Source organism: Dendropsophus ebraccatus, chromosome 5 (genome assembly GCF_027789765.1).
Source record: "Dendropsophus ebraccatus isolate aDenEbr1 chromosome 5, aDenEbr1.pat, whole genome shotgun sequence".
NCBI classification, from domain to species: domain Eukaryota; kingdom Metazoa; phylum Chordata; class Amphibia; order Anura; family Hylidae; genus Dendropsophus; species Dendropsophus ebraccatus.
Genome location: NC_091458.1, coordinates 104,964,449 through 104,989,557, shown reverse-complemented (window position 1 = coordinate 104,989,557; position 25,109 = coordinate 104,964,449). Strand labels below are relative to the sequence as shown.

Genomic DNA, 25,109 nt, shown 5'->3' with positions numbered 1-25,109 from the left:
GAGATAAGGCAGCCGGGACCCAGATAAGGCAGCAGCAGGGGGTCCTGTAACACTGCTGGGCGGCTCCTGTCATTTAGTTAAGTCAGAAATGACTACAATGAAAGGGCAGGATTGTGCCGCCCCTCAGGGACCTCGGAAGCTGCCGCCTGAGGCAGGATCCTCACTCTGCCTCATGGTAGGAACAGGCCTGCTGATGATGTTTCATTTTTTACTGTATTAGGGTATGTTCACACTGAATCCCGCCTGTCTCAGTGTGCCATAGGCTGTCTATGGGAGAGCTTGTGCGCCTCTGCTGCCGCCGCTCTCTGCTCCAAGAATTGATATGTTATTTTTTTGAGCAGATAGCGGCAATAGCGGAGGAGCACGCGCTCTCCCATTGACAGGCTATGACACACTGAGACAGGCGGGATTCCGCGGTGGAGAGTTCCGCCTGATTTACTCAGTGTGAACATACCCTTATAGTATATTAAAGGGGTACTCCAGCGTGGGGGTACTTTTGCGCTGGGACCGGGGCCGAGGTGGCCGAGGGAAAAGACGTCCACTCACCTCCCCGGTTCCAGCGGCGGGTCCCGCATCGCGGCGCTCCAGTGCCCGGTTCCCGGCCGCTTCCGTGTGTCTGACGCGGGCCCGAGATGTGACGTCTCAGGTCCACTCAGCCAGTCAGTGAAGGAGGCGCCTCTTTCACTGACTGGCTGAGCGGACCTGAGACGTCACGACGCGATGCGGGACCCCCCGCTGGAACCGGGGAAGTGAGTGGCCGTCTTTTCCCTCGGCCACCTCTTCCCTGGTCCCAGCGCAAAAGTTCCCCCACGCTGGAGTACCCCTTTAACTCATAACATACAGCTAAATTTTACAGACTGAAACAGAAGAGAGAAGTTGAGTCCTACAATTAATGTTCATGTGCCTCTGCTTATCAAGAGGTTCCACTTGAACTAGGGTCACTAACCTTGCTTTCTCCACACCTGCTGTAGCTCTCATTTTACACCGTGGCTATGCTGGTGCTGATCACGGGTGTAAATGCACAGCATCAGACTGCAAGGGCAACCAGGCCTGCAGATGACATGAATGAGGGACTGAACTTCCATGCTTTGTGTGGAGACTGCAATACATTCTTTTTATGACTCTTGTTTTCCTGCATTGCTGTTACTGTGTTTCACCTTGTTCCTGACCTCAGCCTTGTCCTTTGGTTTGTCTGTTGTCTTGCCTCTTGCTTTCTCCTGACTACATTCTTTTAGAACAGGGTTTTCCCCTGCTCTAGTCAGTACTTAACATGGCCCGAGGTAGCAGCAGGGAGCTTTGTGTCAGTTATATGTTTAAAAAAAATGCTCCTTTCAGAGTATGTTTCCCTGTCTATGTTCCAATACTCGCAACCGAGTGGGACTTAAGGGGTTATTTATCAGGGTGGTGTGGTGCTCTCCCCATCATGGAGGCACCCCGTTGGCAACAGGCTAGAGATATCTGGCTATCCCGTGTTTTGAGACTCGTAACTGAGGCTCCACGGACTCTTGTTTTGCATATTTAAATTTTTGGGGGCATCAGTGGAGACTCTTGATTGAGTACTTCATTGGAATTTTTTTCGCTGTTCTCCTTGAGTTCAGTGATTACTGTGTTTTGTCTGTTGATTTTTCATTGCCCCAACTAGCCAGAATCCTACCCCACACTGACGAGGGGCAAAAACCCTGAAACGGCTGTCTGTGGGTGGAAGCCTGCCTTTGCAAGCCCTTGTCATGATCGCAATACTCGCACCTTGAGTTAGACATTGACAAAAGGGGCCACCCTGTTGTTTCCCTGTCTATGTTCCAATACTCGCAACCGAGTGGGACTTAAGGGGTTATTTATCAGGGTGGTGTGGTGCTCTCCCCATCATGGAGGCACCCCGTTGGCAACAGGCTAGAGATATCTGGCTATCCCGTGTTTTGAGACTCGTAACTGAGGCTCCACGGACTCTTGTTTTGCATATTTAAATTTTTGGGGGCATCAGTGGAGACTCTTGATTGAGAACTTCATTGGAATTTTTTTCGCTGTTCTCCTTGAGTTCAGTGATTACTGTGTTTTGTCCTTTCAGAGTATACCTATGGGCAATTATTTTGTATTTATTTGTTTTTCCCCATTAGGCTATGGAAGACCAAACTACTCTGCACCAGGGATATAGTGGTTGGGTGTTTCAAAGGGCTCAACATATTGCACATACATTAAATCTCGGCAAGACAGTGCTACACAGTGATCTAAATGAGAGGACAAAATACACCAACATACAAACAGTATGCCTTATTTTCTACAAGCTATAATGTTTAGTATAAGCACATTTGCAATTTTATCTGCAAACATCAGTTCTATTCCAAGATTCAGTAAATGCCACAATACTATAGGGTGGGTTTAGATGCTTGCTAGGAAAACATTTATATTAAAGAGGATGTACTATCAGGTACATCCTCTTTAATCTGACCCAGGATAGAATGGCGCTGTCATGGGGAAGCCGATGCCGCCGTCTGTTTTTTTAACTGCGGCCCGGTTCCCGTGTATGGCACCATTCTATCCACGGGTCCCGGGCTGGAGCTGAAGCACAGGAAGCGGGCCAGCCCGCCCCCAGTGGGAGGGAATTCTCTCCCCTCTATGACGCGGCTTAATTAAGCTGCGTCATACAGGGGCGGGGGATTCCTCCCACTGGGGGTGTGCCAGCCCGCCTCCTGTGCTTCAGCTCTGGCCCGGGACCCGTGGATAGAACAAAGACATTTTCCAATGCATCCACTGTAAATGTGTCTCCTGCAGACTCCTGTCTGTAACAACCATAGTCGTGGATCCACTGAACTGCCTCTAGCAATGGGGAACAGAGTCTAAAAGGTCTTCACCAGAGCCCACTGCAAGGTGGGATGGATTTGCTGTGGCAGATAACCCTCCGGGTCCCTACCCTAGGTCTACTCCCAGTGGCGGGCGAGGTGCAGCTGGTGACACATAGGCAAGACAGCAGGCAGACACACTTCAGGAATCTCAGGCAGGACTCACGGACAGGGACCAGGGTTCACGGGCAGGGGTGCGGGGGCTGCAATGCTGAGGGTTAGTAACACAGAGGCTCCAACGGCAGGGCCGGAAATTTATAGGGAGTGTTAGGTACATATAGTCCAATTAAGGGCATACTGGCCCTTTAAACTCCACTGAGCCGCCACGCTTGCACTGACGATGGAGGGAGTAAGCAGGAGCATGGATCGGCAAGGCATCCTGCCCTATCTGAAACGATATGTTGTGGCAGCCCATGCAACTTGAAGATGTTTTGGAGAAAAAGGCTGGCCAGACTAGGAGCGGAAGGCAAACTAGGGAGAGGCACAAAATGGGACATCTTGGAAAACTGGTCAGTAACCATCCTAATGACAGTGTTGCCTGGTGATGGGGGTAGGTCGGTGACAAAGTTCATGGCAATATGCACCCAAGGCTGATCTGGAATGGGCAAAGTCTAGAGGAACCTTGCTGGTTTTAAACGGGAGGCCTAGTTTTGGGTACAGGTGCTGCAAGTAGCCACAAAGTCCTTGACATCCTTGAAAAGACAGGAGATCAACTGCCCTTTTTGTAGGATTCTGGGATGCGCAGCAATCAAGGAAGCAGGACTCTATTCCAGTATTTTTCTCCGAAGCACTGGGCACACATAGATCTTACCAGGAGGTAGACTCTGCAGAATCGAGGCTGCCACAGGAACCAAGCATTCAGAAGGGATGTTGTGATGAGGATCATCTTCTTGCCCAAGAACATCAGAAGCTCGTAAGAGAGCGTTGGCTTTTACATTCTCAGACAGTAAGAAGTGGAAAACAAAGTTAAATCTGGAGCAGAAGCAAAGGCGCATTTGGGGTTAGTGTTCTTCATGGTACAGGCCACAGTTGGCACATCCAGGTTGCAAAAGTGTGGGATAAACTGCCGAGAATAGTTGGTAAAGCCCAGGAATCACAAGGTGGGATGAATTTGCTGCGGCAGACAACCTCCCAGGCCACTACCCCTGGCTGGGCCTGCTAGTGATGGGGGAGCAAGGCGCAGCTGGTGACACGTAGCCAGGACAGGAGGCATAAACACACAAGAATCTCGGGCAGGACTCACTGACAGGAACAAGAAGTCGAAAGCAGTCAAAAGCAGGAGAGCTGGGACTGCAATGCTGAGGTTTAGCAATGCAGAGGCTCTAACAGCGGGGTCAGAGCAGGGGCAGGAATTTATAGGGAGTGATAGGTGCATACAGTCCAATTAAAGGCATGGAGCTAGCAGGAGTGTAAATACTCCAGGGGACTTGGTGAGTAAGACCACCTAGGGTTGGGAGCATTTCATTTTTTTCCCTTTTAGGTGAATATCCCCTTTAGGCTATGTTCACACTACATAAAAGTACGTCCGTTGTTGCCATCGGCAGAAATTCCCCTTGTCTTATTGTTTCAATGGGATTTCCCAAGCGCAATCCACCCAAAGAAGTCATATGTCAATGATCAATGGGACACACAGAATTTCAAGCTGAATCCAGAGCGTGGATTCTTCTTGAAATTCCTTGCCTATTCTGCAGTGTTAGCATACCCTAAGAAGAAAAGAAAACTCACCATCTCCCATGTAGTGCAGCAAGACCTTTTCCTTCCTTCTCTGTTCTGGTGAAGGTGCAATGAGTAACATCACTGCATGCACCTATGCCAGTCCTGCGTCACCCTTTGACTCATGCACGTTGCGCATAAGTTTTGGGACAATTGTTTACTCCTGATGAAGTTAGGGGAACATAACGGAACGCGTGGGGTTTAGGTGGTATTGTACCGGACACTATGCACAATACACTGGAGGGCATCATGCTGGTGCACACTGTGTATTTGTTTGGTTTATTGTCTCACTGTATACGATTTGATTTATTTCTGTGATTAACACTTTGTTGTGTGTATTCTGTCGTGCCCCCCTCCGCATTGTGCTGTGTGTGTACTGTATTTGGATATTTTTTCCGGTACTATGATGTTACCCCAATTATAGTGGGGGTCATCAGAAGTTGTACATGACCCTTGTGGTCATTTTTAAGTGGTTTTAATTCATTCTTGTGGTGTTTTTGTACTTAATAAAGATGTCTATCATTTTTGGTAAATCTATTTTGTGTGTGCATCTACTCATTACACATACGCTTTTCTCTTTGTTTTTGATATTGCTTCTCTCTGTATGTGTTGAGGTGCACCCAGACTTATTATTGAGCTATGTGCATAATTAATGACATGCATACTGATAACAGGATAGTAAAGTGTTAAGTGAGTTTTATATATTTATAGATTCTTCATGGTCATGTAACCCATTTAATATGGTTATTCATGTATTTGTGTACATATTGTAACCTTAAGTAGTTGTGCTATGACTAAGGGCCTTTGTGGCCTTAAACATTAAAAAAAAAGGATTAATGTGTATTCTTGTTGCATTTTATGGTAATGCTTGAACCTCATCATTTGTTAGAACCAAAAGCTGAACATTCCACAGCCGCACGGCTGTATCAGTACAGTGGCACAAACATTTGAACTGTTTTTGAGCTCCCAACATCATAATGATACATGATGCCAGGAGGTCTGTGAATCCAGTCCATAGCACATCTTCCATGCACGGACCATATTCATGGAATGTATGAATGCAACCTTATGGTGGTCTTACAGGGAACGATTATCGTTTGAATTTGCATGATAACGATCGCATTTGATCGATAATCGTTCCGTGTAAACGCAGCGAAAGATCAAGCGACGAGTGAGAAATCGTTCATTTTGATCTTTCAACAAGTTCTCAAATCATCGTTGGTCGTTTGCAAAAAATTCGCAGAACGTTCCGTGTAAACAGTCTTTCACCAATTTAAAGGACAACTCTGGCGAAAATTTTTTTTGGCTTATTTAACACACATTACAAAGTTATATAACTTTGTAATGTGGTTAAATACCCGGTCTGGCCCCCTTCCCCCACTTTCCGACTCCCGACCCCCCACCCCGGAAGTTAAAGAATGTATACATTACCTATTACGGTCGTCACAGTCCTCTTCTCCCGGGCGGCATCTGGTGACGGGTGACATCAGAGCTGGGGGGCGGTCCGGGTCTTCTTCCTCTTCGGCGTCTTCATTGAGAGTGAATGGGAGAGAAAAGGCTGCTGGTGCACATGCGCACCAGCAGCCTTTTCATTGGCTGGAGCGCATCACATGGCTTCCAGCTTGCTCAGCCCTGATTGGCTGAGCTTGCTGGAAGCCATGTGATGCGCTCCAGCCAATGAAAAGGCTGCTGGTGCGCATGTGCACCAGCAGCCTTTTCTCTCCCATTCACTCTCAATGAAGACGCCGAAGAGGAAGAAGACCCGGACCGCCCCCCAGCTCTGACGTCACCCGTCACCAGATGCCTCCCGGGAGAAGAGGACCGTGACGACCGTAATAGGTAATGTATACGCAGGTGACGGTGAGGCGGACGGCGGGCGAATGGAGTGGCGATCATCACCGGAGGGATGGTGAGTATGGTGTCTGTGTGTGTCTGTGTTTTTTTTGGGGGGGGGTCCCGCCGGAGTTGTCCTTTAAGCTATGTGTGAGATAGGCTTAAACGATCGCAAAACGATTTTTCCGTACGATGTATCGTTCCGTCTAAACGCTGATCATTATGAAAAACACATCGTTCATTCGGAATTGTTAATACACTAATAATCTTTCACGAATGATCCACTATTGAAGCTTGCAACACACTGGGGGAGATTTATCAAAAGGTGTAAAATTTAGACTGGTGCAAACTGCCCACAGCAGCCAATCACAGCTCCTCTTTCCTTTCACCAGAGCTGGAAGCTGAGCAGTGATTGGTCGCTGTGGGCAGTTTGCACCAGTTTTACACCCTTTGATAAATCTCCCCCACAGTGTTCATGTCACAGCCAATTTTTGTTTATGCACTTTTGTTTTTTCCTTGTGTTTAAAAAGCCATAGCGCTTTTTTTTTTTGCGACACCAGTTGTACTTTGTAACGACTCTTCTCATTGTTCAAGTAGAATGGTAGTTTTCAAATTTCAGGTGGATTTCATGTTTACAGATTTCGCTCTGTTGTAAAACTGATCTATATTCCTCAAGTAAGTACGATTACAACGACAGGCAGTTCATAGAACTTTTATTTTATTTTACTATTTTCCAAAAATTAAAACATTTAAAAAAATGAAAAAATGTGTTCTATTGTGACTCTTATTGCGCTTTTATCTTTCCGACTGTAGAGCTGTGTGAGGTGTCACTTTTTGGACAGTGATCTGTAGTTTTTAATCGGCACTACACTTGCAAATGTGCGACTTTAGATTACTTTTATTCAATCTTTTCTGGGATGTGATATGACCCAAAATCAGCAATTTGGTACTTTGCACTTATGCCATTTGTGAGATTAGGAATGTGATAATTTGGAAAATTGGAAAAGAGGGGTGATTTAAACTTTTATTATGGGATCGATTAGATATATTTTTAAAATTTTTATTCACATTTTTGTATTTCCCCTTAGGGACTTCTATGAGCAATACCATGATTGCTCATAGGAATCAATGCAGTACATATGTACTGCATTGATCCATGAAATCTGCAGAAGGCAACCTGAAGCAATCACTGAACCAAGGACCAGAACAGATCGACTTCCCATGATCATGTCACGGAGGACTGATCCTCCATCCTCCCACTAAACCACCAGTAAAAGGCATTTTATTACCATTTAAATGCAGCTGTCAGTTTTGACAGCAGCATGTTAGTGGTTAACTAGCTGGCATCACTCTGTGACGGCTACTAGTTGGCGACACCTAGCTACTGATAGCAGCCGCGGGCTGCCCGGTATCCCCTTATCAGCACCACGACGCAGCTGTATGTCAGTCAGCAAAGGGGTTAATAGTTTCTATGAATATTGCCGAAATACACATACTGTATATCTTTCCTTTAACCTTGAATGTAGGATCATGCAAAACACACTTTCCTTTCAAGCACAAGCAAGTTAATGATAAATTTCCCAGGTGAAATTAAAGTAATGAGAAAACTTGGAAGAAAATTGAAGAATTTCTTGTTTTGATTTAGTCAAGCAATTAATTTGGAAGTGCATAAAATTACTGCAGAGACATACACAAATCTGCAATTGCTGTGGTGCTCCTGATCATAATTTGCTTTCTAGATCTGTACTACACTATTCACTTCACATCCAATTTACATTAGCAATATTGGAGTTTACGAAAACAAATGTGTAGTGTCCAAGTACAGGTGTGCCACTAAGCCCTGTATTCCACCTGTCCAAAGATAACTCTGTCAGTTGTCACACTCTGGGATGATGGGTGCCTTTCCACGCCATCACCACTTGGTGTCTCACTCTTCCATGTCTGTTGGCACATCTGAAGAAAGGAAAGGGGTTAAAGGGGTTGTCCAGGGGGAAGAAAAAAAATTCAAATCAACTGGTGTCAGAAAGTTATATACATTGGTAATTTACCTCTATATAAAAATCTCAAGACTTCCCATACTTATCAGCTGCTGTATGTCATGTAGGAAGTGTTTTTTTATTTACATTCAGAAACATTGCTCTCTGCTGACACTTCTGTCCATGTCAGGAACTGTCCAGAGCAGTAACAGATCCCCATAGAAAACCCTCTCTTGCTCAGGACAGTTCCTGTCTTGGCCAGAGATGTCAGCAGAGAGCAATGTGTCTGAATGTAAATAAAACAGCTGGAAATACAGCAGCTGATAAGTATGGGAAGACTTGACATTTTTAAAATAAAATTAAATTACAAATCTATATAACTTTCTGACACCAGTTGATTTTAAAGATTTTTTTTCTCACTGGACAAACCCTTCAACTTGTGTGTTTCACTGTTTTTCTGTTCACCAATGACTCGCTTAGATGCCACCTTATGACACGCTTACACCTCACTTCTTCTAGCCCTTACCCCACAAATAGGAGGTTATTCCTGGTCACCCCTATTTAGGAGAGTTAGTTCCTGGTGGGAGGGTCTTTTGTCCAGTTAGCTGCAGTGAAGGAGACAGAGAGATAGTTGCTGCCTTTAGTCTACAGCCAGGGCTGCCTGTGTTTTTTTTTTCTGCTAGTCAGTTGTTGGAGAGAGAGAGAATGTTTTGTGAGAAAACTTTGAATAAACTACTATGCACTGTTAAACCCAAAAGGTGGGATAACTGTCACCTGGGTTCAACCCTGCCTATGCCTGGGATCCTTCTAAAGTAAGGACAATCCAAAGCCAGGAGCAAATAGCATAAGCTGAAGTACTCCATTGACCCTTGCTCTGCCTACTCAGCCTAATCTTGAGAGATTAGCTTTGCCCAGTTGTTCAAGCCTGGGACTCGTACAACCAAACCTGACACTCGATGGACTTGTTTGGCATAAGGCAGTCTTCTGTTTTCTGATTTTAACCATGAGTATGAGAGTCTTCTTTCTACACAAAGTCAGTACAACCCATCCCGGCAGAGTACTGTACTACCTAGGCAAGGTCCCTAAGACAGCCCCCAAACCTATTCATGAAACACCTATATAGTACAATAAGCGCTCAATAATTCCATATCACACAACATGTAGGAAAATACAACAAAACTTTATTGACTCTATCACAAAGAAAGCACTAAAAACAAGACCTGGGAGGTGTGAGACCCCAAAACTGGGACAATTAGAGGTATAAAGTGCATGTGCATATAATGAATAAACATTTCGTAAACTCATCAGCATAAATGCATGTAATAACAATTAAGTGCAAGTGCTACACCACAAAATGCTATAAAATGCTGAACAGAGCATATGCAAAAGTGCCATCCAGTAACACACAAGCAAAAAATCAAAAATACATGATATTAGAAGTCCCAGTCCGCTGGCCTCCCACCTCACTCCAACTCCGTTTTGCTTCCACTTCCGCAGGGAGTTCAGTTCAGCTACACTTCCTAGCCTACTCCACTCAGCTATTCTTCTTCACCTATTACCTTCACCCCAAGGACCCAAAGCTTAAGATTCTGTGTTGTCCACCAAGAGAAAGGACATTGTTAACTGTGAATATTTTTAGTGCACCTTCATATACTACACAGTTTACTACTGTAGTGCATTGAAGAGTATTCAAGTAAAAGTTGTTCCTGTTTAATTAGTGTGCTCATTATTGTCCGCCGCACCTGCACTCACACATTTATGCTACCCATACAAAGCTCAGTGCCAGTGTGTCCAGGGGTGTGGGTATCACCACTCCTGGCCACCGCAACAAGTGCCCAAGCAAAAACACCATCTAACCCACTACTATTGTCATCTAGCAACCTCGGGCCACGGCACCACATAACTCCATAAAAGCATAGGTTAATGATAGATAAGTACTATCATACTAAACTGATCAGCCTAAGGCCTTATTACCATGTTCCATGTTTAAAGGGAACCTGTCACCCCCCGTTCCGGGGTGAAGGCTGTCTGACCCCCCGCTAGAGACCCTTATACTTACCCCTTCTCTCCAAGTCCCGCGCCTAGAACCGGTCCCGGGACGGAGATATCCTTGTCGGAAGCCCAGCGCGTGCATTCCTGAGATGAGTCCGACGCCCATAGAGAATGAATGGAGCCATTTATTCTCTATGTGCATCGGACTCATCACAGGAGCGCACGTGCACAGCTTTCAACGGGGATATCTCCATCCCGGGACCAGCTCCAGGCCTTCACCCTGGCACGGGGTGAGGGGGTGGGGGGGTGACAGGTCTCCTTTAACAGACGACACGGACATGGAAGACTTGTAGTAGAACTCCCTTCCACTCCCTTCATTACAGCACTGCGCATGTAACATTCATTTTGCACCATTATATTGGGTGCATTTATCAAGCCATTTGTGCTATTTATAAGCAATTTATGACAGCTGCGCCATTTTTTTTTTGCTCTGAGGAGGAAAGGTTTTATGTTAGCTACTTTTTTAAGCCAGATTTATCCTGTGTGATTTTGTTGCTTTGATATTTTGCTGCAGAACTCAAGTAGTCGTTAGCCTTTTTTTAAAAACCTAAAATAAAGTGCAAAACTGCTCAATATTTATCAAGGCCCATGGTCTTAATACAAGGCCTGTGCTCTTTTATACAAAAAGTTTGGCTTTCAGTGCAAAGTTTATACTATTATTATGAAAGAATACTTCTAGTCATAGTTATTGTACAATATGAGTAAAGTTAGGGCATGATGTTATTGGTTGACACTTTAAACTTTTATAGGTTGTACAGATTCACTTGTCACTCTAGTTAGCACACCGCCTGTCCCCTCTCACTCACTTTTGATACGGGGCTTCTGTCTTTAGCTGTTACCCACAACATGACAACAAGAACAGGTGCACTGCTTAGGATGGTGCCATTGCCCCAACCTCCATAACTGTCCACCAACCCCACCTTTCTTGCCTTTCGAAGCGACCACATGCTCAGTCTAAATGGAGCAACCATTCAAAAAATGACTTGCTGAGGTGTCAGTGGATCAAGTGGAGTTGCTCGCTACCAACAGGTGCTCCTTGCCTGCAGTGCATAAAAGTGATGGGAGCCCAGGGGATAGTGCTGCTCATGAGGTCAGAGGCACAGACTACAGGCGTAGACTGCAGGACCATGAAGTGTGTGGGCAGTGGAATTGGGCAACCTGTAGACTGTAGTGGTGGTTTACTGTCTGATGCTGAAGATCTTGAAAGTGCAAGTGACAGTTCAGAAAAATCTCTTGGTGGAGGAGATGACGGAGGCTACAGCAGCCCATCTGCAGACAACAGGGGCAAGAGGAAGAGGAAGAGTAAATTGTCTGGAGTCAGCAAGCAAAGACAAGCTGCCAATGCCCGGGAAAGAGACAGAACACACAGTGTGAATACAGCCTTCACTGCTCTCAGGACACTAATCCCCACAGAGCCTGCAGACCGCAAGCTGTCCAAAATAGAAACCCTGAGGCTGGCTTCTAGTTACATTTCTCATCTAGCCAACATCCTGCTCCTAGGAGAGAACTGCATGGATGGACAGCCATGTCTACAGTACAGAGCTTCTGTGACCAGTACGGCTCCCAAACCTATCTGCACCTTTTGCCTCAGCAATCAGAGAAAAATAGTAAGTAGTAGACTAATAGCCTTTTCCGCATAAAAAACTATAGTGTCATTTCCGTTTATCTTAGACATAGACATCCAGCAACATCATTCTGTTGCACTATGTCTAATTTAATAATTAGGAAACAGCAAATGGGCAGAAAACAAAATAAGAGATTTTATGGGCTTAGTTCTATGCACAGCATATTGTATAGAGCCCAAATGCTACTATTTTTATAGTGTATGAGTAAATAGTCCTGCTATGCATATCTGTGACAGCTGAGTAGATTTGGTCTATAAATAGTTACTATGATGCTTACAACATTGTAATAAAGCAATATATTCTGTATTTTACTTCTGAGATACTGTGCGTGAAACAACAGCAAATCAAAACAAATTTTTCTGGGAATTATATTAAAATATAATATTTTAAAGGGAATAGATAACAAAGGGCTTTCTTCCTAGTATAGAAAGTACATGGTATTACATTATTATTATTATATTACCCAGTATTTAGAGCATCAATATATTCCTTAGAACTATAGAAAGGTAAATGTTCTGTTAAAATACTTTACGGATGGGCTATGGGATATATATGTGTATAATAGTATATGTGCATGTATTTTGAAATGATAACATTTTGTTCCATTTTAACTATTATCTCTAAATAATTTGTTGTTTTGTAACGTGTTTGTTTCGTAGTAATGTCCCTTGTCTGTGGACTGTGACCTTATGAAACATGTCTTCTAATCTGGTCACTGTTTTCTTTACAGCACAGAGAAGGGGAGAAGCACTTGTCTATTTAAGGTGTATGTGGACATTTACTCTGATGAGCAGCTTGCACAATACTTGCACTGAATATAGACCTGTTCTAAATATATCCACTTGATTCTCTATGTTTACACTGGATTTTTGTAATGCAGCTTATCTGTTTTTATTTGTAAATAATAGGAACGAGAGATCATCATGAAGTGCACTTTACTTTACATGGATTCTGCTTTATTTAATATAGTTTTCAGATGGAAGCTACAGTAAGTCAGAATGGAAAGTTGCACCTGGTGTTGTTGCTATTTTTTGCGCAAGAAATGTTAAACCTAAGCATGATACAGATGGTGGTTAAACCAACGACACATGATGTAATGTGATCCTGGACACGCAATGCCTCCATCAGAGTGTGTTGTCATAACATGCTTTCACCTGTGCATCTAGCCCGAATAATCAAGATCTATCAGTAGGTGCAGAATTTAAATCCTGCTGGCCCTTTAAGAGTACCTACTGAATGGAATTTAAACTGGGATATGAAGTCATAAAATGTTCCACTTTGTATTATAGATTACAATACTATGACTGTAAAAAACATACTCCTTGATAAATTGTAAAATATTTCTCCTGTATATAAAATCTGTATATGATGGGTTAGTAATCAAATATAATATAGTATAAAGACTATTCTTAGGCTCTGTTCACACTTGCATTGTGGATTCCACTGTAAACATGCATTAAGAGGCAGTCCTGAATCCATCATACAACAGACACTACCAGTGACCTATGGACACCACTAACTCATAATTGGGTTTGTCAGCTTGTGCCAGAATGTCTGTAATTCTAACACTGCTCATTGCACTATTCATCCACTGAAATATGATGGAATCTGTGACAAAGGCTCCTCAGGACCCTTAATCTAAGTGTGAAAACAACCTTAGGCCACTAAGTAAAGGGGTTCTCCGGAATTAGATAAAAACACAGCTACTTTCTTGCAAAAATAGCATCACCCCTGTCCTTGGGTTGTGTGTGGTATTAAAATTTAGCACCATTTACTTCAATGGATCTGAGCTGAGTGGTGCTGTTTCTGGAAAAAAGCAGCCATGTTTATCTAAGCCTGGACAACCATTTTAGTAAATATACTATTTTTTATTTTAATTAACGTAATTTAACAGTCACTTTGATGTAAAAAAAAACAACAAAAACTCAAAATGTAAAATATATCAATGAATATAATTTATAGATGATATATTAAAAATCGATTATATCATGAAGTTCAGAGACAGCTGTCTCTGAACTTCATGATATAATAGATTTATAATATATCATCTATAAATTATATTCATTGATATTTATTAGGGATGGTCCGAACCTGCCGAGGTTTGGGTTCTTTTGTACCCGAACGCTCGGCAGCAGATTCCCGCTGTCTGCCGCTCCGTGCAGCGGGTGGATACAGCGGGAGGACCGCCTGGAAAACTGGGATACAGCCTATGGAGCGGGCAGACAGCGAGAATCATTACCGAGGGTTCGGGTTCGTACGAACCCGGGCCGAACTGGGTTCGGACCATCCCTAATATTTATATGAAATTTAACCTATTAATGTTAACCACAATTTTATTTAATGAGCATGAAGATATTGGCTCAATACACAGTATATTAAATAGATACCTTTTCTTTTTGTAGAAAATATAATGATGATGTAGGAGAACAAGGAATAGCACAAGAACGACATGACCAGGAACACACATTTGTTGGATGAAATTTGCATAAATCAGCAATTATAACCTAGGGTAGTACAATTAGAATACTAACAGTAAACGATTAAGTCTCAATAAAATACAGTATATGGCACATTATGTTTAAACCACCAAATGCTGCCCCAGCTGAATATAAAGACAAATTAATAACTTAAAGTGCAGAATTCAATTTATGTGCTAGAGACCTTTTTATTATAAATGGAATGCAATGACTGTTGTTTTTTTTTTTATTATTATTATTTCTTACAGTATGTTGTTGAAGTAAGTCTTGTGGTGTAGTACTATGTAATTTCCTTCCTTATCCCAGCTCTTTTATGATTTGGAAGCCGAACATCACCAACATACAATGAGTGAGGCCATAGTACAGGTTATGTAAACTTTTGTAAATGTGAACTATCCTTATGGCCTTAGGCCTAGGGAGTCCATAAACATCACATTATGTGATGTTTACAACTAGAAATGAGTGAATCAGATTTGTTTTTCTTCACATGATGCAAAACTGATCTGCATTCATCTCCCTCAGGTTGCCAGCTCAGTGCAGAGAGGATACCATCCAGGGACCGCCTGGAAAAGATAGATACAGCCACAGCTGTATCCATGTATTCCAGACATTTTCCAGGCAATATCCTGCCTCTGCACAGAGCCATCAGCCTTAGGGAAATAAACGCAGATCAGTTTTGCATCATATGAAGGAAAACAAATCTGATTTGTTTATCTCTATTTTTGACCTTTTCCATCAGCCAGAGTGGAGAGCTTCTACAAGGGCCTGAGGTCATGAGCATCAAGATATGCTTTTTTTTCTATTTCAGTGATATACTGTACTCACCAGCACCTTTCATCTGAGTTATCAGCTGATCACTAGGGTTCCCAATAGTAGGAGATTATGTGATGAGCATGAGACTGCAGGCCTGTTATTCTTATTAGAGATGAGCGAACCTGGAGCATGCTCGAGTCGTTTCCGAACTTTCAGCATTTGATTAGCTGTGGCTGCTGAACTTGGATAAAGCCCTAAAGCTATGTGGAAATCATGGATATAGTCATTGGCTGTATCCATGTTTTCCAGACAACGTTAGAGCTTTATCCAAGTTCAGCAGCCCCAGCTAATCAAATAATGAACGTTCAGGTTCGGATCGACCCGAACCCGGTTCGCTCATCTCTAATTCTTATATCTAATGTTGAAAGGGAAATTGGACATCACTTAGACAAATCTGGGCCAAAGACTATAAATAATTAAGGGATAGGACTGAAATGATGTTTCTGAGCTTTGTCGAATACCCGTCTAATGAGCATGCAGTGAATGGTAAGATAACCAGGCAAATAGCAGTTATTCAGATATATGTATGTTTGACAAAACATAGTATTACAGCACTAAAAACATTACAGGGTAGGGTGAATATTAATGATACTTTAAAGTGGAACTGTCAATATGAAATTATGCCTTACATTATAGAAGAGTTGTATTTATTTTAGTCTTTACAGTTTTACTTTATTGGCAAATTTCTCAGTAGCACTAAATAAAATATATACCTATATTGCAACTGTACAAAAAGCACCAGTTATATGAAAAGTTTCAATGGCATATCTTGTTCACACTTGTAAAATCTTATTGCTATGCACATAATGACAAGTCCACATTTTTATGTACTTTACCACATGAAATATCTGGTTACCTTGTACTGTCTTTAAAGGAAATTTGTATATTTGGTTGTTAACTAGCTCTATTCTGTATACTATACTCTATACCACGTTGTAAAATATTATGCATGCATATTATCCACTGTACTGTAAATATTTGTACTTGATATGCTATGAAGGCAGTGCTGGTGGCATTAACAGATTTCCTCTTAGGGCCAGTTCACACAGAGAAAAAGCGGCGAAATTCCGACACGGAATCCCGTCTGCCTCAATTGCGCGGAGAGCGGAGTGTGACGGCATTGGAGGGGCGCAAGCCCTCCCATAGAGACAGTGTGACACTGAGGCAGACGGGATTCCGCGGCAGAGAGTTCCGCCGCTGAATTCCACTGCTTTTTCTCAGTGTGAACTGGCTTTTACTCAGTGTGTAAGGAAGGAATAATTTGGTGACTTCTACTAAGGATAGCAGGTTCTTTTAGTTTACATTCAATGATTCCAACAGATATATGCAGTGCCAGTCCTTAATGTTTACATGCTAGTCAGCTAACATAGCTCATACACTACTACATTACTGCACTACTTAACACTTAAAGGGCTTTTCTTATCAGCTACAAACCATTTCAAAATGCAACCACCATAGCTGATTGTCATGCTTATAACAAATGCCCCAGTTAGCCAGGCATTTGTTGTATAAAATGGTGGCCTTAGATATATGGCTATTCATCTAAAACAACTCAAGTCTGACTGTTCTTGTTCATAAAGGGGGTCATGAATGGGGCCCATATGGATGAATATGCCTGCGTGATGAGACAATCCCTTTAAGGCACTACCTCTTGTTTACATACATAGTTTGACACTGGAATGGAGCCATGGAGTTATATGAATGTATACCTCAATGCAGTGTAAGATTGATTAACCCCAAGCAAACTACTACATCTTAATATGCCATACATAGTACATAAAAACCCAATAACTGTTGTGGGATTAGCCTACTATCTTAGTCGTATGTCTCCTGACCTCCCTCCATGGCAGGTGTCAGGCCTACTGACTAGAGTTGAGCGAAGCGGGTTTTGTTTAGCTTTGTACGAAGCAAAACTAATCGCCTTTTGAATCCTGCTGTCCATGGATAATGTGGAGACAGCTCAAGGACCGTGGAAAACATGGATACAGCTTATGGCAGACAGCAGGATTCAAAAGTTGATCATTTTGCTTCACACAAAACCCGCTTTACTCATCTTTAATGCTGACTTTCTGTTCTCCATGTAGATAAAGCACTGTCAGGGGTGTCTGGCAGCAGCTTATCCCCTTCTTATCATTAAAAAATGTAAGCATGTTCCACTGAGCTGAAAATTCATGTGTACAGGGCAAGGTGATGGGACAAGAGGTATAGCAAACAACTACAAATGGGGAAGGGGAATTTTACAATCTGCCTCAACTAGGAAGATCATGGCTACTTAGTTATTACAAAATATTTCTATAAAATAACCATCTTAACCATCTATAAAATTTTGTATCTTAAACACTAATCTTTACTGTTCTGGATAATGGTGAAGATTTATCAATCAGCTTCCACCAATCAGATTCCACTTTTCATTCCTCACAGACTCTTTGGAAAATGAAAGGTGGAATCTGATTGGTTGCTAGGGGCAACTGAGCCAGTTTTACTTTACACCATGTTTGATTAATCTTCCCCTATGTGTATATTATTTGTTGTATAAATAAGCAAACTGGAATACTTTGCCATGTTATGTAAGTGTGGTTAATACAGAATTTATTTTGTGATATTTTGAACCTCTATATTTATATAAAGAGTATTTTAATAAATAAAACTAGGTGTAAAAACATATCTTTGAACAGTTTGTTTAACTATAAAGTTTCTAGCTTGAGACTTGGAGAGAATGCGGCAGGAGGTTTATTTGAAGGCTTAGGGGTTCAACTGCTGCCAGAAGCAGTAAAACTAAGGGCCCTTTTACACTGAAAGATTATCTGACAGATTATCTGCCAAAGATTTGAAGCCAAAGCCAGGAATGGACTATAAATAGAGATCAGGTAATAAAGGAAAGCCTGAGATTTCTCCTCTTTTCAAATTCATTCCTGGTTTTGGCTTCAAATCTTTGGCAGATAATCTGTCAGATAATCTTTCCGTGTAAAAGGGCCCTAATTGAATCTCTATAGGTTAAAGGGGTAGTCCAGCGGGGGGGGGGGATTTTTTTCCTGGGACCGGGGAGGAGGTGGCTGAGGAAAACGACGTCCACCTACCTCACTGGTTCCAGCGGCGGGTCCCACATCGCGGCGCTCCGGTCCCCGATTCCCAGCCGCTTCCTGGTGTCTGAGGTGGGCCTGAGACGTGACGTCTCAGGTCCACTCAGCCAGTCAGTGACGGAGGCGGGATCCGTTTCAAGTCCGCTCATATCCTCTGTCACTGACTGGCTGAGCGGACCTGAGACGTATCGTCTCGGGCCCGCGTCAGACACCAGGAAGCGGCCAGGAACTGGGGGCTGGAGCGCCGCGATGCGGGACCTGCCTCTGGAATTGGGGAGGGGAGTGGATGTCGTTTCCCTCAGCCCCGGTCCCAAGAAAAAAATGCCCCCCAGCTGGACTACCCCTTTAAACAGGAGGCTGTCAGCCTCCAACATTGGTATCTTGCATAAAAAGTATTAAAAAAAAAAACATACAAGAAAATCTGTTAAGGGTAGCTTCACACGTACCGTATCGCTGCGTTTTTATCGCTGCGTTTTTAGTGTGATTTTTACATGCAAGTTTTGATTTTCACATGAAAATCATGTGAAAATCAAAACGCGCATGTAAAAAACGCAGCGATAAAAATGCAGCGTTAAAAACGCAGCGATACGGTACGTGTGAAGGCACCCTAAAAGTAGTTTTACAATTATAGTTTTATTGTACACTAGAAAATGTACCCACCGCTGCCCGGGTATAAAGTGTCATTATTATACTTTCCCAACTACCATTATTGTATGTGTATGAGGAAGGGGGTGTCGTCAGACACTGACATCTTTGTGAGGTAAAATCTGATCTTCAGAACATTCTACCACTTATTTCTATAGTTCTGTTTTGAGGCAGCTGCACCTTGCAACCAATCAGATTCCAGTTCCCTTTGAAAATTAAACTAGTAATCATATTGGTTGCTAAGGCTTCAGTATACCTTCCCAAATACCATTATTGTGTGTGTGTGTGTGTGTGTGTGTGTGTGTGCGTGTGTCAGAGAGAAAGAGGAGGGGTGTGTGGTCAGACACTGACATCTTTGTGAGGTAAAATCTGACCTCTAGAACATTCTACCATTTATTACCATAGCTAAAGTATGCAATGGCCTGCTGCGGGTTAAGGGAGACGCGTTTACATACTCACAGTGGGATGAAAATCTGTTTGAAACTGACAGTGTTAAGAATCGCAGCAGATCTCACTGCAAATTTGCAGCATAAAATCTGCTTCGATTCCGTTATGAGTGCAACTGGCCTAAACTACAAGTTGTTGTAAAGCTATACAAATTTTATGACAGCACCACGGGATATAAATTGTGGATAAATCATTAAGGCAGGGACCATGATGTCAATTCCTCATTATGCCCAGACAAGATTGGTGCCAGCGGATTTTGGGTTCTTGAATCCATTCCTCCACAAGTGCTAGAGTTTTCACAGACAATTACTGTTCCAGTGTGCCACTCTACAAACGTATGTAAACCGTGAGCACAGAGGCGTGTGAGAATGGCTTGTTATCACAGCTTATTACATGGCACCTACACCGTGCTGTAGCAAGCATCAAACTGCTTGACCTCTAGTGATGTGATAGAAAAGAAGTGTTCGTGCTCACCACAATACATGATGACACTAAATACGTGAAGTTCACTGAACAAAAAAAAAAAAAGGAGCTTGGTACAAGAAGGTGATCATTTATCTAAGTTGCAGTTTTAAATTCCTATATTATTTGCAAAAGGTCCCAGGGAACAAATACATTTTACAGTATTTGTAAAAAAAAACTTCTGAAACATCTTCTATTTAAAGGGAAGGAATCAGGAATCCAAGAAACCCAGAGACGACTCCAAAAAGCCAGAGATAACCCCCAGATCAGGAGTTTGTCAAAAACCCAAAGAGATGACTCAAGTTTTTATTGTCCTATGTCCCCATCCACACTAGGACTGTGTAGTTTCACATGTTTTGGAACTTATCACACTATTGCAAAGTATTGAAATATAAATCTTGTTTTTTGCGAATTGCACAAAAATGGGTACGCCGGGGGAACACATGATAGATCTGCCCATATGATCAAATGATAAAATTATAGCACAAAGTGGGGGGTTACTGTAAGGGCTAGTTTTATTATGGCAGCAAGTATAGCAAAAAACTGGCCCCAGCCTTTTATGCGGGAAATTTTGGCAAAGTTTGCAAAGTCATGTGCCCAGAATAAAAGGCAAGCATTTTTCAATGTAAGCCTGAGCAGAAACAGTAGCTGATCATGCATTTGATCATGCCACAAATCTACATGAACAGCTGATGGAAAAGGAAAATATTTCACTGCATTCCCCTTTGCTTTGGATAAGAGCAGCAACATATCTGATACTGCCCAGCTGTCAATCTTCATCCGTGCAGTGGACTCAAATCTGAGTGTTACAGAGAAACAATCAATGCATGGTACAACAATTGTAATGAGGATACCTTGGTATAAACCAGTGGGATGAACGACAGATGGTGCACCTGCACAGGCAAAAGGATGGATTGGTGGCTAGGATTCAGGAGAAGATGCACAAGGAGAACTGTGCAGGTAAGGGTCCATTTACACAGAAAGATTATCTGACAGATTATCTGCCAAAGATTTAAAGCCAAAGCCAGAAACAGACTATAAACAGAGATCAGGTCATAATGGAAAGCCTGAGATTTCTCCTCTTTTCAAATCCATTCCTGGCTTTGGCTTTAAATCTTTGGCAGATAATCTGTCAGATAATCTTTCTGTGTAAATGGACCCTAAGCTAACTTTATTACTGCATCATACATCAATTGTTGTGTGGCAAAAGCCCTTAAAATGGAACATGTTATAAGCATCCTAACACAAGTAGATAACAAAGTAAGAAAGTAGAGGGAAAGACACAGAAGAGCTCAAGGATAAAGATTTCTGTCTGATCTGGCATTTCTCAGTGACATCACAAACCATCTCAGTATGCTGACCCTGAAGCTGTGTTCCCAAGTGTTTGTTGAAAGGTGTTGCATTATTCCCACATTACATCCCTGACACAATGACCCAGCTCCGTACCCAAGCTGCTCAAACGCTATCTATGTTTGGCAGCACATATGACTGTGAGCAAATATTCTTCTCAATGAACATGAACAAAACGTCCTAAAAGAATTGTCCCACTGATGAACACCATAGAAACAAACAAAAAAATGCACATTATACCAATATAAATAGGGAGTGCACAACTATCTTAGGTATACATAATACTACAAAAAAAAAAGCCTGAGAAAGAAAAAGGAGCACATTCCGCTCAATATTATGCATAAAAATATTGCTTTATTAAAGAGGATGTACCACCAGGTACATCCTCTTTAATCTGAACCCACTGATCTAACGGCGCCAGCACGGAGAAGCCAGTGCCGCGGTCCGTTCTTCTATGCACCGGAACCAACCGGTGCTCAAGCACTGGAGGCCGACCGGCCCGCCCCCTAGTGGGAGGGAATTCCCTACCACTGGGGGCGGGCCAGTCGGCCTCCAGTGCTTGAGCACCGGTTGGTTCCGGTGCATAGAACGGCGTCGTGCACGGGAATCGGGCCGCGGTCCGAAAAACGGACCACGGCACCGGCTTCCCCGTGCCAGCTTTGTTCGATCAGTAGGTTCAGATTAAAGAGGATGTACCTGGTGGTACATCCTCTTTAAATATACAAGGCTAAAACCAACACTGTATACATAAATAAAATCACTTGGGAAAGGGGGGTGAGGGTAAATCAGGGAACATCCCACCCTCTAACTAGATAACCAAACTGCAAGACACCAACCCCACAAAAAAAACATTACAGAAAGTAAAACTAAATATAAGACAGGTGCTAAAATGCAATAATTGTATCCAAATAACCACAAGGTAGGCATTCTAGTAACACCATGCCATGTAGTGTTTGTTGTCCCGGATAGTTGTCCCTTGCATTTAGCGATAAGTGACTTATTGCTAATGAGAAATTGCTGAGAAAAAAATGTATATACTCACCATTCAGAAATACCACTATGTCAGAAAAAAGGGGGCAAATCAAGTATATTCACCAAAAAAGGTGCAAAAGCCATAATCAATCTGGGCTGTAGACTTTTATTCCTTCAACCAAGAAAAACTTGAACATAATAAAAGTCATAATGTCCTAAAACCTCAACTTATAAAGGTGGCTTTACAAGGGGTGATTATTGGCCAAATGTTTATGGGTCACCTGATCAGCCTTTGATGTGTCATGCACTAATCTGATGACCCAAAAGCCCAGCAGAGATAGGAGACGTGCGAAATTCAAAATCTGCAGACAGAGAAGTGAGAAAAGGTGGCTGGCGGAGACATGGAGGAGGGATGGAGAAGGGCCAGGACATGCTGGGCGGAGATTCAGTGCTCAATTATATTTTGTCTGTAATTTTTTTATTGTTTACCTAAATGAAAGTGAGGCAGTTAGTATTAAAATGTTAGTGTGCAGTGGTATTAGAATAATTTATTGGTGTTAAAAAAAATTAAAAATTGTGCAAATTGTGAGCAGTTATTGGCCACTCTCCTGTACAATTTACTCCTGTTTGAGTTTTTGCACAAATGAGAATAATTGCGCAAATTCACAACATTTCTGTTTGAAACCACATCTGGAATGTCCAGTTTTGGAGACACCAGGTACAAAAAAGTGCTAATAAAAAGGAATAAGTCTAAAGACAGGCCACAAAAATGGTGAAGGATCTGAAGAATAAAAACAGGGAAGTAGGGAAGACTTCTAAATTTGTATAGTCTGAAGGAAACAAGGGACACGATCTAAATAAAAAAAAAAAGTGAACACAAGAACAAGGGGCTGCATCTGAGGTTAGTTGGGGGAAAGATCAGAAACACCACAATAAAATATTACTTTACAGAAAGAGTAGTAGATGCTTGGAATAAACTTACAGCAGACGTGGAAGCTAAACCTACAATAACTGAACTTAAACATGCCTGGGATAAACATACATCTATCCTAAGATAATAGGAAAGGGAAAAAAAGGGTTATCTTTTCTGCCAACAATCTTCTAAAACCTTTCAAGTGATTTAATTAATCAATCATTTTTGTTACACATTTCTACACAAAGGTTGGCATAGTGTTCACTCAGAGGTATGCTTCAAACTCCCTATAAACATGTATGCTCAGCTCAACCAAACATAAATGTTTATTGTGCTGAAACTTAGCATGTCCGATTCTCATTTCCTTCTCCCTGAAACAAAACTTTGGTTATATGGTCATTTTAGAAAAAGTACTGATTGGTGAGACTGGAAAAGTTTATAGTATAAATTGTATTACACCAATTTGAAACACTAACACAATGCATATATGATGTAGTAAAACTTTTATGTAGAACAGTGTCTAAAAGTGGACATGCATTTAGAGGTCTAACATCTTATGGGTAGAATAGTCCTTAGTTATTCAAATGCATTTTTTTTGCTTCATTATAAAATATAAATCTCTTTTATTCTACTGAGCATAGTCTAAATAGGAACTGAAATTCATGTGGTCTCTGTGAAATTCTAAAGTCTTGTGCATGAAAAGGAAATAGGAATAGACGTGTGATAACTATAGTTTTAGAACTTGCATTAGCGGTTATTAATGCTTTTGTCTAATATAAACTGTTCATTATTATAAATATATGCTAAGAATAAAAATGAATGTCAATGTCCTACTCAAAGTAAATTAATTTCCAAGTTTGTTAAATTAATTTAAGGCTCTTAACAGATAGAGCTTGTGATCTCGGGTATTTTAAAACCTGTGACTGACAGGAGCAGGGGTGCTACTATTTTCTACCGCTTTCTAGGACCAAATGTTCTCACTTCATTGAACAGTATTTATCAGAAATGCTTTCATGATAACTGACCCCTGGTGGTTGAGATTTGCTACTATACATTTGTATTCTATATGTAGTATTCATGCTATGGTTTGTTGCTATGGTAGGTATATGGTAGGTAGGTATGCTATGGTAGGTATATTTTTCATTTTTACACAGAAGCAGAATATTGAATGACCAAGAAGCCTGATTTGGGATTGCTCTCAAAGTTACATGGAAAAGTATTAAATCATTTACATAAAGGGGGAAATTTAAGGACTTTGCGCCTATTTTTAGGTGAATAATTGGATTTTTCACCCATTTTTAGTCTAAGTTCTATTTATGAACCAGTATTTGACGGGTGAATATTTTTTAGATGCGACTTTTTTTTTATCTGCCTGTTTTGAGTATTCACCCAAAAGTTCACATAATCTAATTTTAACGCCCAGTTCATCATTTGCGACTTTTTAAAAAGTCGCACAAACAGGTGCAGGCCTACGTCTGGTCAGTACCAGGTGAATAGTCTTGCGCAATTTTTGCAGTTTTGCAACTTTTTGTGCGACCTTTTACTTAGATAAATTCACTATGGCAGTGCTACATTTTAATGAATCAGTCACAAGATGTTGGAACAAAATACACACCAATCCCCATTAGAATAGTTGCACATATTAGACTCCTTAGTAAATGTCTCATAATGTGTTTATAGACAGGGGTATAAATTCAATCTCTGGGACCCCAATTTAAAATCTGTAACAGCATCTCTAAGAATTTTGCTTCACATAGAGCAGACATGTCAAACTCTGGACTGTGGCGCCATTATTTTTGGCCAGCCGATAGGACATTGCAACAAATTATAATATGGGCACTCTTCTGGACCAACCCTTTTTTCATCTGTTGCGATGCGCCAACTTCTAGGCCGCAGGCAGTTTCAGTCCTGTAC

General features: G+C 41.9%; 1 protein-coding gene across 3 annotated transcripts; it reads left to right on the top strand.

Moving 5' to 3' along the window:
- The first annotated feature begins 11,477 nt into the window (after positions 1-11,477).
- LOC138793720 (transcription factor 15-like) lies at positions 11,478-15,496 on the top strand. Of its 3 annotated transcripts, none has more exons than XR_011363327.1 (3): positions 11,478-12,018; positions 12,767-13,024; positions 14,439-15,496. XR_011363327.1 is itself a non-coding variant. In XM_069972401.1 (3 exons), exons 1-2 carry the CDS (start codon positions 11,497-11,499, stop codon positions 12,797-12,799), a joined length of 555 nt encoding a protein of 184 aa, XP_069828502.1. In that variant the 5' UTR covers positions 11,478-11,496; the 3' UTR covers positions 12,800-12,802; positions 12,945-13,956. The 3 variants fall into 3 exon arrangements, 2 of the variants coding, with proteins under 2 accessions (XP_069828502.1, XP_069828501.1); XM_069972401.1 differs by lacking the exon at positions 14,439-15,496 and having other exon boundaries at positions 12,767-12,802; positions 12,945-13,956; XM_069972400.1 differs by lacking the exon at positions 14,439-15,496 and having other exon boundaries at positions 12,767-13,956.
- Positions 15,497-25,109: the final 9,613 nt, after the last annotated feature.

What these genes read in the sequence shown, in the direction of transcription:
- LOC138793720 (XM_069972401.1), top strand. Translation starts at nt 11,497, where the DNA reads ATGAGGTCAGAGGCACAGACTACAGGCGTAGACTGCAGGACCATGAAG. An exon ending in TCAGCAATCAGAGAAAAATA is followed by an intron (nt 12,019 to 12,766) that starts GTAAGTAGTAGA and finishes TTTTCTTTACAG; the next exon opens with CACAGAGAAGGGGAGAAGCA.